Consider the following 15,423-nt stretch of genomic DNA (forward strand, 5'->3'; position numbering starts at 1 on the left):
TGTTTTTAAGTAGGCTTCACACCCAGCATGGGGCTTGAACTCACAACACTGAGATCAAGGGTCGGAAACTTCAGACACTTAATCCACTGAGCCACCCAGGTGTCCCTTAGCTGCTGTTTTAACAGGGGAATATATTTTTCTAATATGCCTCCTAAGTGCTCCTAAGGTAGTAGGGGGGCCTCTTTTGGTAGAAGAAAAGTCTGTGACTTTCTTCTCCTGTGACTCTTCCTGGATGATGCTGGGACACAGTAACTTCCCTGGGGGCCTGGCTGAGGACGGGTGATGAACTCCTCAGCTGGAGGCCAGACTCCCTCCAGGCTCCTTGTCTGGGGGTGTCCTATACCAGGCGGGCTTGCATAGTCTCCCTTGAGCCCGTTGTGGTTGGAACTGGTGGGAAGTCCCGTCTGTGGAGGTTGGCAGGGAGGGGGTTCCCCCACCTATGCCATTTTAATTCTCAAGCTCTGCCAAGAAAGCTCATCCCGCCCAAACTGTCCCTTCTCCTCCTCTCTTCCGTCTCCAGGAACAACACAAAGAACAACCACCATGACTGGGAACCAAACAAGAGCCAGGATGTGAATCCAGACCCATTCAGCTCTTCAGTGATGTCATTCTCCTGGTTGACTAGAGACTGTGTACTAAAGCTTGGTGTCCTCAGCTCCTGCATCTGGAAAATGGGAGGGGGGGGCACTGGTACCCCCCCCCCCCATTCCCACCCCTTTCTGTTCTCCTGGTGCTGTGAGGATTTCATGCAGCAGTAAATGAAAAGCAGTCCAGACAGTGTCTGGCTAGTAGTGAGCACACAATATAAACATCAGTCGTCATTACAAATACTATTATTACTCTGAGCTATGCTGGGGGAAGGAGAAGGGACCCTGACTCAGACCGGAGAAAAACCTTCAGGGTGAAGATGACTTTTCAGGCAATTTTCAAAGAAGGATGAAAATTCCACCAAGAAGGTGGGGGAGGGAGAGGACATTCCAGGAAGAGGACACAGTGACATCAAAAGCCTAGTGACGTCATCAGAAAGTGAAGCTCGCTGGGGGAATCAGCGCATAGCGCCCCCTGTCTGCAGCATTTGGGCAGGAAGTGGGGATGGTGAACTGGGGGCGGGAGGGGATTTGAGCAGGAATGTGCTCTTCAAGCCAGCCACCCAGGAGTGTGCCGACAAAGCCTGGGAGGGGCCACTCTGGTCTGGCTTCCGGTCTCGGCTTTTTCACCTCTTCTGAGCTCTTGGTCCCTGGATCCAACTCTCTAGCCACCACGGTCATCTGGCTGTTCAGATCCACCAGAGTCTCTCACTTGCTGTTGTGTCTGCCCTGAAATGCTGTTCCCACCATTTCCTCCCCTTTCCCCAAACTTAGGGCAAAAGCCATCTGCTCCAGGATGCCTTCCCTGGGTCCCTAGCTAAGGAACGCCACAATCACATAATGTGGGTCATTCCCCTCACTGCACGCCTCCCATTCTGAAACTACCTTGTGCGTGTTGTGTTGTTTACTGGTTTTTCATCTGCCTGACCCCATCAGACTGTCAGCTCTGTGAGGGCTGGTCTCATTCGATACTGCATCCTTAGCACCTAGAGTCCTACCTGGCACTTAGCATGTGCTGAGTAAATGTTTACTAAAGGAAGAACCGAAAGGTTTTTAAACAGCAGAGTGAGACGATCTGACTTATGTTTTAAAAAATGGCCCTAGGGGCCTCCTGGGTGGCTCAGACCGTTAAGCATCTGACTCTTGATTTGGGCTCAGGTCATGATCTCATGGGTTCCTGAGTCTGAGCCTCCTGTAGAGCCTGCTTGGGATTCCTTCTCTCCCTCTCTCTCTCTCCCTCTCCCTCTCCTGATTGCGCATGCACTCTCTCTCTCAAGTAAATAAACTTTAAAAGATAAGATAAAATAAAAGACTGCTCTGACTGGGGCGCCTGGCTGGCTCAGTCGGTAGAATGTATGACTCTTGATCTTGGGGTGGCAAGTTTGAGTACAGGAAAAAGATTGTGTACTGGACAACTGTACTGGACCAGGGAGTAACGACAGGTCTAGGATTGAGGGGGTGAGAAGTGGTCAGAAATTTAGGAGGGAAGAGGAACAGAATAACGCAACTGAGGGAAAAGAGGGGAGGAAGAAGCAGGGGACTAAGAGAGGAGGAGAGAGAGGAGTCCATGACCTTTGGCTGTGAGATGGGCATTGGAGCAGCACGAAGTAGGGGGTGGTGTGGGGAGAACACAGTCACAGGGGGAGGAGGAGACCTGGAAGAAGAGACCCAATTAGTGTCTGAGATGCCTGTTGGACAATCCAGGGATGAGGGCTAGGAGGCAATTATAATAATTACAATTATGGTCATAACAAAATAACTAGCACAGAGCTCTCTGGTTATATTATTCATCACTGATCAACTATACGTTGAGCACTGGGGACACAACACCCACAGTGACAGACAGTCCTTGCCTTCATGGGGCTAATGTTCTGCTGGCAGGGGACTAAAGAGATTATATAAATATATAAATATATATAAATATAAATAAATATAAATATATATATATATATATATATATATATATATATATATATATATTTTTTTTTTTTTTTAAATAAGCTCTACGCCCAACGTGGGGCCCAAACTCCCCACCCTGACTGAGATCAAGAGTCATAGGCTCCACCGACTGGGCCCGCCAGACACCCCCAGAAATACATAATCTAATGTCAAGTAGTGATAAACCCTCGGGGTGGGGAGGTGGGGATGCGAAATAAAACAAGGCGAGGATTTAGAGAAGGGGAGATCATGTTGGAGAGAGTCTGACGTCCAGGAAGGATTTCATAAATATTTGTTAAAGACTTAATGACAGAAAGTGGATGGTTGACTTACTGAGTGTTTAGGGAATTGATCTAGTTATCCTCAAAAGATTCCAGGAGGTGAGTTCCTTCCGTTATGTAGCGGAGAAAACTGAGGTAGAGGGGTATCTTAATGACTCAGAAACGTAGAGATGGAAACCCAACCAAGCGAGGACAGGGAAACACTAGGTGGAAATCCCCCCTCCCCCACCAGCTCAGAGGCCCCCGGAAACGGTCATTTGCCAGGGCGGAGGAGGCAGAGCAGAGCGTATTGACCTATGACGTCATCGGGACGTTAAATAGCGTAACATCACCTGGACGTAGACCCATTTCCCTTCCCGGACAGGTCCTCTGGTACTCCGGAATCTCCTGAATCAGGCCTCTCATTGGTTACTCGCTCCATCAATCTGTTTCATTCTTACAGTCTTCCGCCCCGCCTTCCAGAGCCCACCTCTGATAGGCTGAGGCGGCCGTCACTTCAAAAAGGTCCGCATTCCTTCCGCCTTTCTCCAGGAGACCGAGGGCGAGAGGGGTGGATCCCAGGCAGCGCCCACCCCTGAGGCTCTGCTTCCGCCTGTAATTGGTTGCCCTGGGTGCCGGTCGCTACGCCACCCGCCTCTTATTGGTCATCCATCCGCCGCTCTGCGCGGCGCCGGCTCCGCCCCCGTCGGGTGTTTGTGGTGGGGCTGCGGAGTCGCCGATCCCGCCGGAAGCGCCAGGACAATGGGGACCCGGGACGACGAGTACGACTACCTATTCAAAGGTGCGGTCGGTGGGACACAGACGGACGAGGGGACGACGGGGAGGTGGCGGACCGAGGCTGCGCTCCAGACCGCTGGGCCCAGGCCGGAGCCCGGGACTTGGGGCCCGGCGGGTCAGGCAGCCGGGAAGGCCAGGGAAGTCTGGGCTCAGTCAGCTTTGCGGACCGGACCGGCGGCCCAGAGAGGCCTGGGGGCCTTGGATGCGCCGAGGCGGGGCTGGGGCCGAGAGGGGGTGGGGCCCGAAGCGGTGGGAGAGGCCGTTAGGGGCGGGGCCTCCGGGAGCGGGGCCTCCCCAGCGTTTGGCGGGCCGGGCGGGATGGAAAGCTCCGTTCGAGACGGGGGCGGGGCCGCCAGAGGCGGGGCTAGGGCGTGGTGGGCGTGCCCAAGAAGTGGGCTGGGACGGGGCAGGTGGGGGTGGTGCTCTCGCGGAGTGGGAGGAGCCAGCCCTGATTGGTAGCAGCATGTCTGGGGGCGGGAAGAGACGGCATGGTAGGGGTTGAGGTGTATGGTAGGGGACCCAGGAGTGGGGTGCTGACCCAGAATTGTTTGGAGGGGCGCCTCGCGGGGGGATTGTGTGTGCCAGGCTCGGTGGTTAACCGCAACAATTATCTTTGAACTCTCAGAACTCTTAATAGAATTATCGAAGTACCCGCCCTTTCCCAAGCATTCCCGCTCATGAATTCGTTACATGAATTCACCCCAGCCCTGTGAAGTCGTCGATATTCTCCAGCCTCTCTCTATGGACTTGGAAACAGACCCAGAGAGAGAGGGCACGTGTTGGAGCAGGATTTGAATCCAGGTCAGCTGTGGGCTTTACCACCTGAGTATATATGGGACTAATAAGCCTATCAGACCACCTCTCCCCACACATGCGCACTGGTAGGCCTGCTTTCCGCCAACCTGCTGGAGGATCGTCCCTGCCCAAGGGACAGAGGGCTCTAGAGCCTCGAGTGAGGCCTCGGCAGGTCAGGCAGCCATTGCTGGCCTAGCTCCCTCAGCCTGCAGCCCCAGCTGGGAAGCCTCCCGCCATCCACATCGCTGGCGTTGTGCACTGATTTCAGAGTCACTGGCTTCACGGTGCCAACCTGGGCTTTGGCCAGGTCCTGTGCTGTCCGTCCTGGGCTCCCTGGACGACAGTGGTTGCCCTTGATAGCTACCCTGGTGCCCCGTGAGACACCATTGTCCTGCCGCCTGCCGCTTGAGGGTCTGCCTCCCACACCACCTGTTGGTATCTCCCCCTCGTTGGGCAAGCCTGGAGATCCCTGGGAGTGCAGTCTGTGTCCGTCGCTGACCATTGTGTCTGTGGTCTCCTCTAACACGTTGGGGCTGGGAGCCTGGGGGTCTTGGGGCTGTGGAGAGCCAGGTGGAGCACTCCCTACCTGAGATATCCATGTGGTGAGAGGCTTCTGGGCTGGGGGAGGGCCCATGCAAAGGCCCAGAGTTGGCACACAGCACCGTGGGCCCAAGGAGCTGTGTGCAGGCTGATACGTCACTGGCAGGTGAAGCTGTGTGGTCAGCAAGCATCAGTCCAAGGCCTGACTGAGCCTTGGGGGTCTCACGTTAGGGGCCGGGGAAGCTCAATCAGGGCTTTGGGGACTGGCGACAGGTGGATCGGACTCCATCCTGCTGCAGCTGGTGCCCAGAGGCCACTGCTCCCCAGGTCCTGGCTGGTCACCCACCTGGATGGGGACCCCCAGGGCAGGGGGCGTTTCCCCAGGAGTCACCGCCAGGTTTTGATGGTCCTTTCCCACTTGTTATTTTCAAGCACTTGCTGTTATAAATAACTCAGCTCAGTGTTTTTCCCAGTCATCTTTTGCCCTTTGGGTTATTTCTTTGAAGTACGTTCCCAGAAGCACCGTTACTGGGTCAGGGGCAGTGGGGCGGCTGCGCCCTTCCCGGGACACAATCTCCAGAGTCTGCTTCCTGGAAACACAGATCTGGCTTCTGCGGTAATTGGCAGGGGTGGGGGTGGGGAGGTTGCCTGTCCTGCTTTCCTCTCCCACTAGCCTCGTTTCCTGAGTTGGCAGGTGCCCTGCTGACCTTTCCAAGCAGAGTTAGAAGTGAAAGTCTAACCCACAAGGTCAGTACTTCCCAGACTGCGGTCATCTGAGACCACCTATCCACACGGATGCCTTATTGGAGGTCTCCTCATTGTCTTTTCATGTATCTCTTTAAATCCACTCAGTTTTTCACTCACTTAAACGGGAAAAGGAAACTGGGTGGGTCTGGCACATACAGAAGAAAGGAAAAGAAGCCAGCAGGTAGGCAAGCCACCACTGTCCCATCACTTGCCAGTGACAAGACAGCTGAGACAGAAACATGAATATACTGTCGCCCCGGACCCTCCTAAGACCCCTGTGGCCTGCAGAGGGGCAGGTCTGGGCATTAGACAAGTGCACAAGGTAAGAGTGTACCAGAAAGGGTGACAGGGGCCAAATTTCTTTTTTGTTTGTTTGTTTGTTTGTTTGTTTGTTTTTTATCAAATGTTTTGTTTCTTTTTGAGAGAGAGAGAGAGAGAGAGAGAGAGAGAGGGCATGAGCAAAGGAGGGGCAGAGAGAGAATCCCAAGTGGGCTCCATGCCATCTGCACAGAGCCCAACGAGGGGCTTGAACTCATGAACCGTGAGATCATGACCTGAATCAAAACCAAGAGTCAGATGTTTAACCAACTGAGCCACCCAGGCACCCCACAGGGGCCAACTTTCTGACCTCGAGGCTTGCCAGCCCTGCTTCCTGGTCGGAGGGGGCCGTTCAGGAGCAGGGGGGCCAATGATCCTCCTGCCCCCAACCCTGTGCTCAGCCTCCCCCAGGCTTTAGTCACCTTCTGGCCCTTCCCTTGGCACGGAGAGGCCACACTTTTCACCCGGGACACAGCCTGCCCCTTGTTTAGCCCTCCTGCCACCGCCTTGGTTATGTTGGCAGCCACATCACGTTAGCTCCCTTGACCTCCAAGACCAAGGCCAATAGAATCCCCCCGGGTGTTTTCCTCACTGCACATTCCCCTCCTCCCGCGGGAGTAAGGTTGTTTATTTGTACCTAATTATAGATCTGCACGTTTATCCTGCTAACATTTTATCCTGTCAGCCATGGGGCTATTTTCCCAGCCTGCAGATCAATCCCTGGGGGCCACCTCTGACCTCTCTTCTGGTAGGCCAGGCTGCGGGATCCACAGTGGGAGCAGCTATGTCCCCAAGGGCCGCCGAGGACTTCCTAGAGCCCCTGGCCATTCACCTAGCCTGTGAGGATGTGGGCTGCTGAGGTAGCCCAGGACCTTGTCCTCCAGGCTTTGTCTACCCCTGGACCATCTTCAAGTCCTTTTGGGAAAGGGGTCGAGCAGAGAGCTGCAGCCGGCACCCAGGGAACAGGCCAGGCCCCAGTGCTCACCCGCCTCTGCTGAGTGCTTCCGAGGCAGCCTCCTGGCTCTCCAGCCCGGGCAGGCCCCCCACCAGACCCGCCGGGAAGGACCCAAGCACACCATCTTCCTCCAGTGAGCAGCCTTCCCTGTGTCCTGGCTTTGGGCACCTGTCCGTCGTCTACTCTGATGCCCCAGGACATGGCTGTGGCAAGATTGCCCCCAAGCGCCAGTCCCTGGGGCCTGGGATGGTCAGGGCTGGCTTCCTGCAGGAGAGGCAGGGTCCTGTTCTTGCTGGAGTAGGGGAGCCAGCTCCCCTATCCCCGCAAATGGCCACTCAGTCCATGAATGTCCTGAGTGCGGGCTCCAGGGGTGCCGTGCTATCATGGGGCAGGTCAGAGGACCCTGGGCTTTAAGAGGTGCCAACTCTTTGTTTTTGCCAACTGGGCTTGCCTGCTCTGCCAGCCAAATGGCATGTCCAGGGAGGCAGTTTCCCTGGCCATTGGTGCCACCAACTTCTGTGGAAATTCTACGGGCTGTGTCCTCAAGGGCCCTTTATTTCCCCCAAGACAGTAGATCACTTGTGCCTTGGACAATGCCGTTCTCATTCCCAGCCTGCACAAGGGGCCAGCCTGGCCACTGCCCCACCGGCCACCTCTCTGCATTGGGCACCGTGTGCCAGGGACTGTCCAAGCAGCCTGGCCTTCCCGTCGTTCATCTGGGCCGTGGCTGGTGGCTCTCATCCTGCTCTGGCCTCCACTTTCTCACTGGGGGACCCTGGACCAGGAACTTTGTCACTCTGGGTTGAGTGTCCCCAACTGTAGAAGGGGAATGATAGTATGAACATTTTTCCCAGGGGTGGCCCTGAGAACACAGTCACAAAGCCTTTAGGGCTGAGCCTGGCCTGAGGTGCTAAGGGGCTTGTTGGCTAGGCCACAGCAGAGTGGGTGGGGCCAAGGGGACTCTGAAGTTGTATAGTTGTGCCAAGGCTGGGAAGGGAGAGGGCAGGTAGGGGTGGGGATACAGGGCAGGGCCCAAAAGGCACCCTCTTGGTCATTTCCTGTCCTCTTCCTAAGGGTATAAAAATTGTGAGCACACCCCTCCAGCCTTGCCCAGGTCCCCCTGGCCGCGTGGGAAGGAGGAGAGGGCTTGGGCGTGTAGGTGGTGGGCCCCACAGCATGGCTGAGAGCCACGGGCCCATGTCCGTCCCCACTCTTTCCACCTTTCTCTGATGTCAGCTCGCCATCTTCTGTTGGGCACCCCCAGTGTCACAAGAGAACACTGGCCCTGTTATCACAGGTGTCGTGGGCCAGGCCACATGGTGGTTTGAGGGGAGAGGAGAGGCCTGACTTGAGGGGTTTTGAAGGATGAGCAGGAGTTTGCCATGTATTCCAAGGGTCAGGAGGCCTCCCCCCCCCCGCCCCTGAGCTCAGCCCTGGATGCAGAAGACGGGTTCAAATCCTGATGGACACCTTTCCAGCCAGGAGGACCTGGGCAAGTCACTGTCTGGTGAGCATGGTTGGGAGGTAGGAGCGAGCCCACGTTAGGCTTGGCATTCTCCCGCTTCCTAACCCGTAAAGGTTACATGAGACGTGTGTGTGAGGGGGGGTCCACCAAGGGCTTTCTTAGTACAGACTCATTAAAAAAATAATCTTTTTTAACATTTATTCATTTTTGAGAGTGAAAGAGACAGAGCATGAACAGGGGAGGGGCAGAGAGAGAGAGGGAGACACAGGATCCGAAGTAGGCTCCAGGCTCTGAGCTGTCAACACAGCCCCATGCGGGGCTCGAACCCACAGACTGTGAGATCATGACCTGAGCTGAAGTCGGACGCTTAACCGACCGAGTCATCCCAGTACAGGCTCAGTAAACATTCTTGCTCTTAGTGTTCTTGGCTCTAAAGTAGCCGGCCGAGAGAGGGTGCTGGGTCCTGGGTGCCTTGCCTGCCTCCTCACCTGCGGCCTGACGATGGTAACCTGGGCATCTTCCAGGGGGCAGGGAGGCTGGGACACTCCACCGGCCGCCTTGGCATTGGTTCATTCTGCAGGCGTGGATCAGGTGCTTCGGGCGTGCTGGGCGCCGCACCAGGCTGGGACCCAGCAGGGAAGGAGACTGTCTGAGGTTCCTGCCCTTGTAGCCCAGTGGGAAAGACTAAATAAATAAGTGAAGGCTGCAGTGTGAGAGAGCGGGGAGAGCTGTGGAGGAAGTCAGGCGGGGCAGGGAGTGGGCTTTTAAGCGGATGGCAGCGAAGGCCTCTTTGGTCGAGTGCCATCAGAGGGACCACACCGAGGAGACGAGGGCAGACACCAGGCAGGTACCTGGGGAAGAATGGTCCAGGCGAAGTGCAACGTGCCCCTGTATATCTCCTAGTCCTGGTGAGGAGGCCCGTGTGGCAGGAGCAGAGTGGGCGAGAGGGAGAGAGGGAGGAAGGGAGGGCAGGGAGGGCACGGGGCAGGTCATGCAAGGCTCTGTGGGTGGGCCTGGACTTGGACTTTTACCCCAGGGAGGTGGGCGCCCTGGAAGACTGTGGGCAGAGGAGGGCGGGGCCTGGCTTGGCAGCTCACAGGCGCCCTCTGGTGGCCTCCAGGAAAACAGCCTGTTGGTACGAGGGTAACCACCAGGGCTGCGGAGGGACGAGTGTGTTGCGGACCAGAGTGGGGGCAGTGACGTCGGTCAGAAGCCGTGGGAATTTGGGCATGCACATAGACAACTTTCCACCGAGGAAAAACTTTTAACTAGGGCTGTGGGTGACCAAGCCTACAGCCCCCGTGACTTTCCACTGGACAGACCCACCCTTGGGTGCCAGAGCCCAAGGCCCCCACGTGTGGTTTCCGCCTGGGGTCTCTGGCCAGACAGCCACGTACTGTTTCTTCTACGTTGTACGTATAGCCGCGCGTGTGTGTGCGGCACATACACTGTGCACACACAGACGTGAGACTACCTGGGTCTAAGGACAGCCTCTTGGGCTCAGACTCCTGGACCATGTCATGTGGCCCTATCACAGAGCCTGGGATGCCTTGGCCCCTAGAGGCAATGCTTCTATGGCTGGGGCAGGAAACTTGGGAAAGAGAGGGATAAAGGCAGAGACTGGAGGAGCCTGCTCTGCCCTCCTCAGGACAACTCTTGCTCTGGATGTCTGCAGAAAGGGCTGACTCTGGGGCTGTGGGGTGGCGGTCTCTGTCCCCTCCCAGCTGCATCCAGAGGGCACATTCCTGTTCCGCATGAACCAGCTGTGACTGTGCTGGGGCCCGAATGTGGAATGTGGATTGGCTCGCAGCAGCTCTCCAGAAGGAAGCAGAGGGTGGGCGTGGGGGGGGGGGGGGTAGTGAGGCTTCCCATTTCCTGTTACTTACAGCTCCAGAGACAGACCCCTGCAGGTAAGAACCTAGGGGAACTGTAGTAATAACCGCTCCCCTGCCTGTCTTAGCACGCTAGATGCTAGCGGAGTTCTGATCCTGCCATTTCTCCTCGAGTCCCCCTCTTGCAGAAAAGGCAGCCCAGAGAGGTTAAGTGACTTGCCCAAGGTTGCCCAGCCCTGGAGCTTTCTTGGCCACCGGGCTGCCGTGGAGGTTCAGGGGTTCCGAGTGGGATCCCCACCCTGCCTGCCTGCCAGAATGTCTGGGTCCCTACACCGCAGCTGAGGCAGCTCTGCTCTGAAGAGACCAGAGACGGCAGGGGTGTCGTGCTGTCCGCAGTGGCTGTGCTTCTGGAAGCCCAGAGCCTCTGTTTGCTTCTGCCCCGGGAAACGCGGTGCCTCGGGCTCCGACCGCCCCGATGTCGGTTTCCAAGTCGGCTCCGCACCTGGGACGCCACCGTTCTATAGGTGGATGTGGGTGGTGTGTGGGCCTTGGCTTGGGGAGGCCCGCAGAGTCTTACCCGTGTCCCTCCTGCCCCCAAAGTGGTGCTCATTGGGGACTCAGGCGTGGGGAAGAGCAACCTGCTATCACGCTTCACCCGCAACGAGTTCAACCTGGAGAGCAAGAGCACCATCGGCGTGGAGTTTGCCACCCGCAGCATCCAGGTGGACGGCAAGACCATCAAGGCGCAGATCTGGGACACCGCCGGCCAGGAGCGCTACCGTGCCATCACCTCTGCGTGAGCGACAGGGCCGGGGTGATGCAGGCAGCCGTGGGTGGGGGGGCCCCTGGGGAGAAGGATGGGTAGGACTCGCGTTGGAGGAGGAGAGAGCAGATCTCTGAGGGTGGGGGGCCCGCGGTGGAGGGACAAGACCCCCAGGAGCTAGGGGATCCTCGGGAAGACCCATGTGCCCAGTCTCGGCCACTCTGTGACCCCGGGGCAGGCATGTCCTGCAGTGTCTCTGGCCCCCGGAGTCCCGTGAAGCCCTGTGATTTTGCTGGGAGCTGGCTGCACGATGAGAGTTGTTACCCCAGACCGGCTTGGGCCCCTGTGGCCGCTCGCCAGCCCTGCCTGCCTTCCCTCAGCTTCCCTCTGCGCTTCAGCTCCCACCTGGTCCCACACCTGTCCTGTCCTCCCACGCGGCTCCCGGTGCTCCCCGGCCACCAGTACCCACTGGGGCTGCCTCTTCCCAGACCTTCCCTGTCAGTCGGCTGCGTCCTCCGGACTACCCCCGCTGGTCACCTTCTCATGTCCTTAATCCCTCGGGATGGGTGTGTGTCTGTCAGCCTCCTTGGTGGTCAGGCTGGCCGAGCCTTTGGTGGGCGCTGGAGCTCTTGCCCAGCAGTGGCCCTTTCCTTCTCCCCTTTTGTGGCTGACCCCAAGGGTGTCTTCTGACTTTGGGTCCCAGACTACTTCCTCTGGTCCCGTATTCCCGAGCTGAACCTGGGGAGCAGAGCCTGAACCTCGGCCACGGCTGCCCCTCGGGCGGGCCCTGTGCCTCCTGCTCTGTGTGTGGGCTGAGGAATGCCGCCCCCGGAGCCTGGTGCAGGGAACTGGCGGCCGGCTCAGGCTTGGGCCCCGCGTCCTGCCCCACAGCTACTACCGCGGCGCGGTGGGTGCCCTGCTGGTGTATGACATCGCCAAGCACCTGACCTACGAGAACGTGGAGCGCTGGCTGAAGGAGCTGCGGGACCACGCCGACAGCAACATCGTCATCATGCTGGTGGGCAACAAGAGTGACCTGCGCCACCTGCGGGCCGTGCCCACTGACGAGGCTCGTGCCTTTGCAGGTGAGTCACGCTGGGCCGGAGCGGGTGAGGCTGGGGGCTGCCGGGGCTTCCCCCACGGGCCACATTCCTGAAAGGCATGTGACTGAGGCATCGGAGAAGCATCTGGAAGTCAGGCAGCACCCCCACCCCGGCCCCTGCCATCTTCCCTGTCTGCGCCCACGGCCTCAGTGCCAGGTTCCCCTTCCTGATGCGTGGGCATCTCAGTCCTCTCTCTTTGACCCCGACCCTTCTTTTTCCTGGGCCAGGCAAGCAGGGTCCCCGAGAGGGTGCAGGACAGCACCTTCCACCACCTCCCCGCTCACCTGGGCATTATTCTTTTTGTTCCAGAAAAGAACAACTTGTCCTTCATTGAGACCTCAGCCTTGGATTCCACCAACGTAGAGGAAGCTTTCAAGAACATCCTCACAGGTAGGTGGTCACAGGGCCTGGCTGAAGCCACAGTGGCCCCCCCGCGTGCCTGGGGAGGGTGGGCGTGACGGGAGCACCGGCCACTTGGGTTGCAGGCTCCAGAACATAACCTCTGGAGCTTTATTCTTTAAACCTGTGAGTGGGTCTGGACTGAGAACAGACTTGGCGTGCTCCATGGGCTCAGGCCAGATCGCGGCCCTGCTGGCACTCAGGACATAGAGACCCTCCCTCCACCCAGCTTCTCCAGGGGGGGCCCTCCCTGGCTTCACCAGAGAACAGCCAGCTTGGGCAGCTGCGGAGCAGGCGGCATCAGGGGCGCAGGGCCCTCGGGCTTCTGAGAGTTTATTCTGGGGGGGTGGGGGGGGGAGGGGAGCTCTGATCTTACAGGATAAGAGGCCGGGCAGGGGGGGTGGGGTGGGGGGGGAGGGCTATATGTGACCCGATACGGTCTTGCATTGCTGAGCACACAGCCAGCACTGAGTGAGGGTGGAAGCCTCCAGGAACCCAACCCCTGCCACGGTGCCCCTTGACCTGATGGGGGGCACAGTGGGGGCTGTGGGCTCAGCCTGGGCGGGGGCAAGGCGCGAGGTCTAGATGAGCCCTGCAGGGGGGCGGGGCGCGCAGCACGCTCACCCCCTGCTCCCCCCACTCCCCCCCCACCGCAGAGATCTACCGCATCGTGTCGCAGAAGCAGATTGCAGACCGCGCTGCCCACGACGAGTCCCCCGGCAACAACGTGGTGGACATCAGCGTGCCGCCCACCACCGACGGACAGAAACCCACCAAGCTGCAGTGCTGCCAGAACCTGTGACCGCCCCGCGCCGCCCCGCGCGTGCGTGCACGTCCTCGTCCTCCGCCCGCCCCTCCCCCCGCCGTCCTCCCTGCCCTCCCCTCTCCGCCCCCTCCGTGACTGGCTCCTGCCCTCCCATCGAGCTCCGCATGGCTGGCCGGCCGTGGCCCCGGAAGAACAGGAGTGGGCGGCACCTGCCGGCCCGCTCGCTCGAGGAAAGCTGGAAGCCCCGGTTTCTTCTGGGGCCTCGGTGTGCATCTCGGCGGGGCGGGGCGCATGGGCCAGGAGGATGGGCGCACCGAGCGGGCTTCTCCGGTTTTCCACGGCAGACTCCAGGGAGCGATTGCCTCCCACCCTCTGTGGCCAGTTGGCCCAGCTGGTCCGCGGTCCCCATCCGGAACCCCCTTCCGGGCTGATGCTCAAAGAGCAAGGCGCCAGGGGGCCGGGACAGGCGGACACTCTCGGCTCTCGGCACCCCTGTCCCCCCACGCACAGCCAGCACCGGCACACGCCTTCGACCTCTCCCGTGCGTGCGCGACTCCAGCTCCCGCCTGTAGATTTATGCTGGGAGAAGACCCCCCTCTCCCCCTCCCCCTCCTTTTGCACGCGGCGCGCTCTCCGGCCCTTCCCTGTGCCCCCCTCTGTCTTGTCTCCCGTCTGGTCCGGAACCTGTTTGCAAGTGAAGCAATATCTCCGTGTTTTGTATATACAACCGCTCTTGTAGCCTTTGGTTTTTTGTTATTGTAGAGAAACACAGATTCTTTATACACTTTGTAAGATTTACGCCAAACCCCAGCTCTCGATCTCTTATTCTCCCTGTGGCCCCTGCACTGTTGCCCCGGATGCCTCATTTCTTCAGCCCGTTACTAAAATGTATACTCCGACTTCCTGTACAGAAACCTGCCGCTGCGCCTTTGTCTTCTTTCTCTCCGCCAGGCGGCCACACCTGGGTCCTCCTCGCTGCCCACGCCCTGCTGCGGGCTGCCTCACCCTGGCCCGGCCCCACAGGGAGCTAGAAGACCAGGTTGAGGCCCCGCTCGGGACAATGCGGAGGCCCACGAGCTGACCCCAGGGGCCTTGGGGGTGGGCGGGGGGGGGGGGGGGGGGGGAGAGGATCGGATCCTCTCTAAGCTGCCCCTGTGGCTGGGGTGGTGGTGGTGGTGGTGTATTAAATTTCCTGGCCTAGGATCCAAGGGTGCCTCCTGGCGGGGGAGGAGGGGGGCGTGAGCCGTGTCCACTGCCCTCCATTCGCAGCCTTGGGGTTGTTCATCCCTGCTGTCCACGGCTGCCTCATCACCTGGGGTCCCCGCAAGGACAGGCCAGAGGGGCTGCTCTGGGGAACGTTGGTGGTACCAGAGCCACCCCGGCTCTCCCCATCCCAGACTGACCTTTAAGGAGGGCCCAGTGGGAGGGAGGCAGGTAGCCCGGAGTTCTCTGCCTCTCCCCAGGATCCAGCTTCTCCCCTGGTCCCTGTGGGCAGAGCTGGCCTGAGGACCATTTCCCACTATATAGGAAGTGTGGCTATCCACCTCCCCCCCCAGCCCAGGCCTGTGTGGACCCCCCAGCCCATCCGTGCACTAGCCACGGGACCCACTGTGGCCCCTCAGGTGAGGGCAGGGGGCTGTTATAGAAGTTCCACCCTCTGGCATGAGGCCCCTTGTACCCTTGACCCCTAGAAGAGCCACCAGAGAAGGGGGTCTAGTCTCTCCCAATTTCAGGCTTTGGCCACCTTGCCTGGAGGGCTGAGCAAACCCAGAGAGGCCTTCCAGAAGAGCCCTGAGCCACAGGGAGCCGTTCCTATAGAGTTGGAGTGAGCCAGGGAGCAGCGTGGGCCAAGGCCACCAGTGGGACAGTGGGGGGGATCTGGTGGGGCCACACACTCCAGGGGCCATTCACACAGACCTCGGGGGTGCTGAATCCATTTGGGCAGTGTGGGCATGGGGGAGGGGGGCAGAGAGTGGGTGGGGACTTCGGGTGGGCCAGGTGAGGTAATGAGGCACCCTGGCGGGTTTCAGGTAGTCCAGAGATCAGATCTTTCCTGAGCCCCTGTGATTGGCCAGGCCGGAGGCACGTACCGGGGAACAAGACTAACCCGACACTGTTCCCTTGGGGGGTCACGCAGTCCAGTGATGCTGTTTCGAT

The 15,423-nt window shown here is 59.0% G+C and overlaps 1 protein-coding gene across 1 annotated transcript; it reads left to right on the top strand.

Annotated features, from left to right (window-relative positions):
- The first annotated feature begins 3,441 nt into the window (after positions 1-3,441).
- On the top strand, positions 3,442-14,180 carry RAB11B (RAB11B, member RAS oncogene family). Its single transcript, XM_058728197.1, has 5 exons — positions 3,442-3,587; positions 10,836-11,031; positions 11,890-12,083; positions 12,411-12,491; positions 13,157-14,180. Exons 1-5 carry the CDS (start codon positions 3,548-3,550, stop codon positions 13,300-13,302), a joined length of 657 nt encoding a protein of 218 aa, XP_058584180.1. The 5' UTR covers positions 3,442-3,547; the 3' UTR covers positions 13,303-14,180.
- Positions 14,181-15,423: the final 1,243 nt, after the last annotated feature.

The sequence above is a fragment of the Neofelis nebulosa genome, chromosome 4, assembly GCF_028018385.1.
Source record: "Neofelis nebulosa isolate mNeoNeb1 chromosome 4, mNeoNeb1.pri, whole genome shotgun sequence".
Classification (NCBI taxonomy): Eukaryota; Metazoa; Chordata; class Mammalia; order Carnivora; family Felidae; genus Neofelis; species Neofelis nebulosa.

What these genes read in the sequence shown, in the direction of transcription:
- RAB11B (XM_058728197.1), top strand. Translation starts at nt 3,548, where the DNA reads ATGGGGACCCGGGACGACGAGTACGACTACCTATTCAAAG. An exon ending in TACCGTGCCATCACCTCTGC is followed by an intron (nt 11,032 to 11,889) that starts GTGAGCGACAGG and finishes CCTGCCCCACAG; the next exon opens with CTACTACCGCGGCGCGGTGG. An exon ending in CGAGGCTCGTGCCTTTGCAG is followed by an intron (nt 12,084 to 12,410) that starts GTGAGTCACGCT and finishes TTTTTGTTCCAG; the next exon opens with AAAAGAACAACTTGTCCTTC.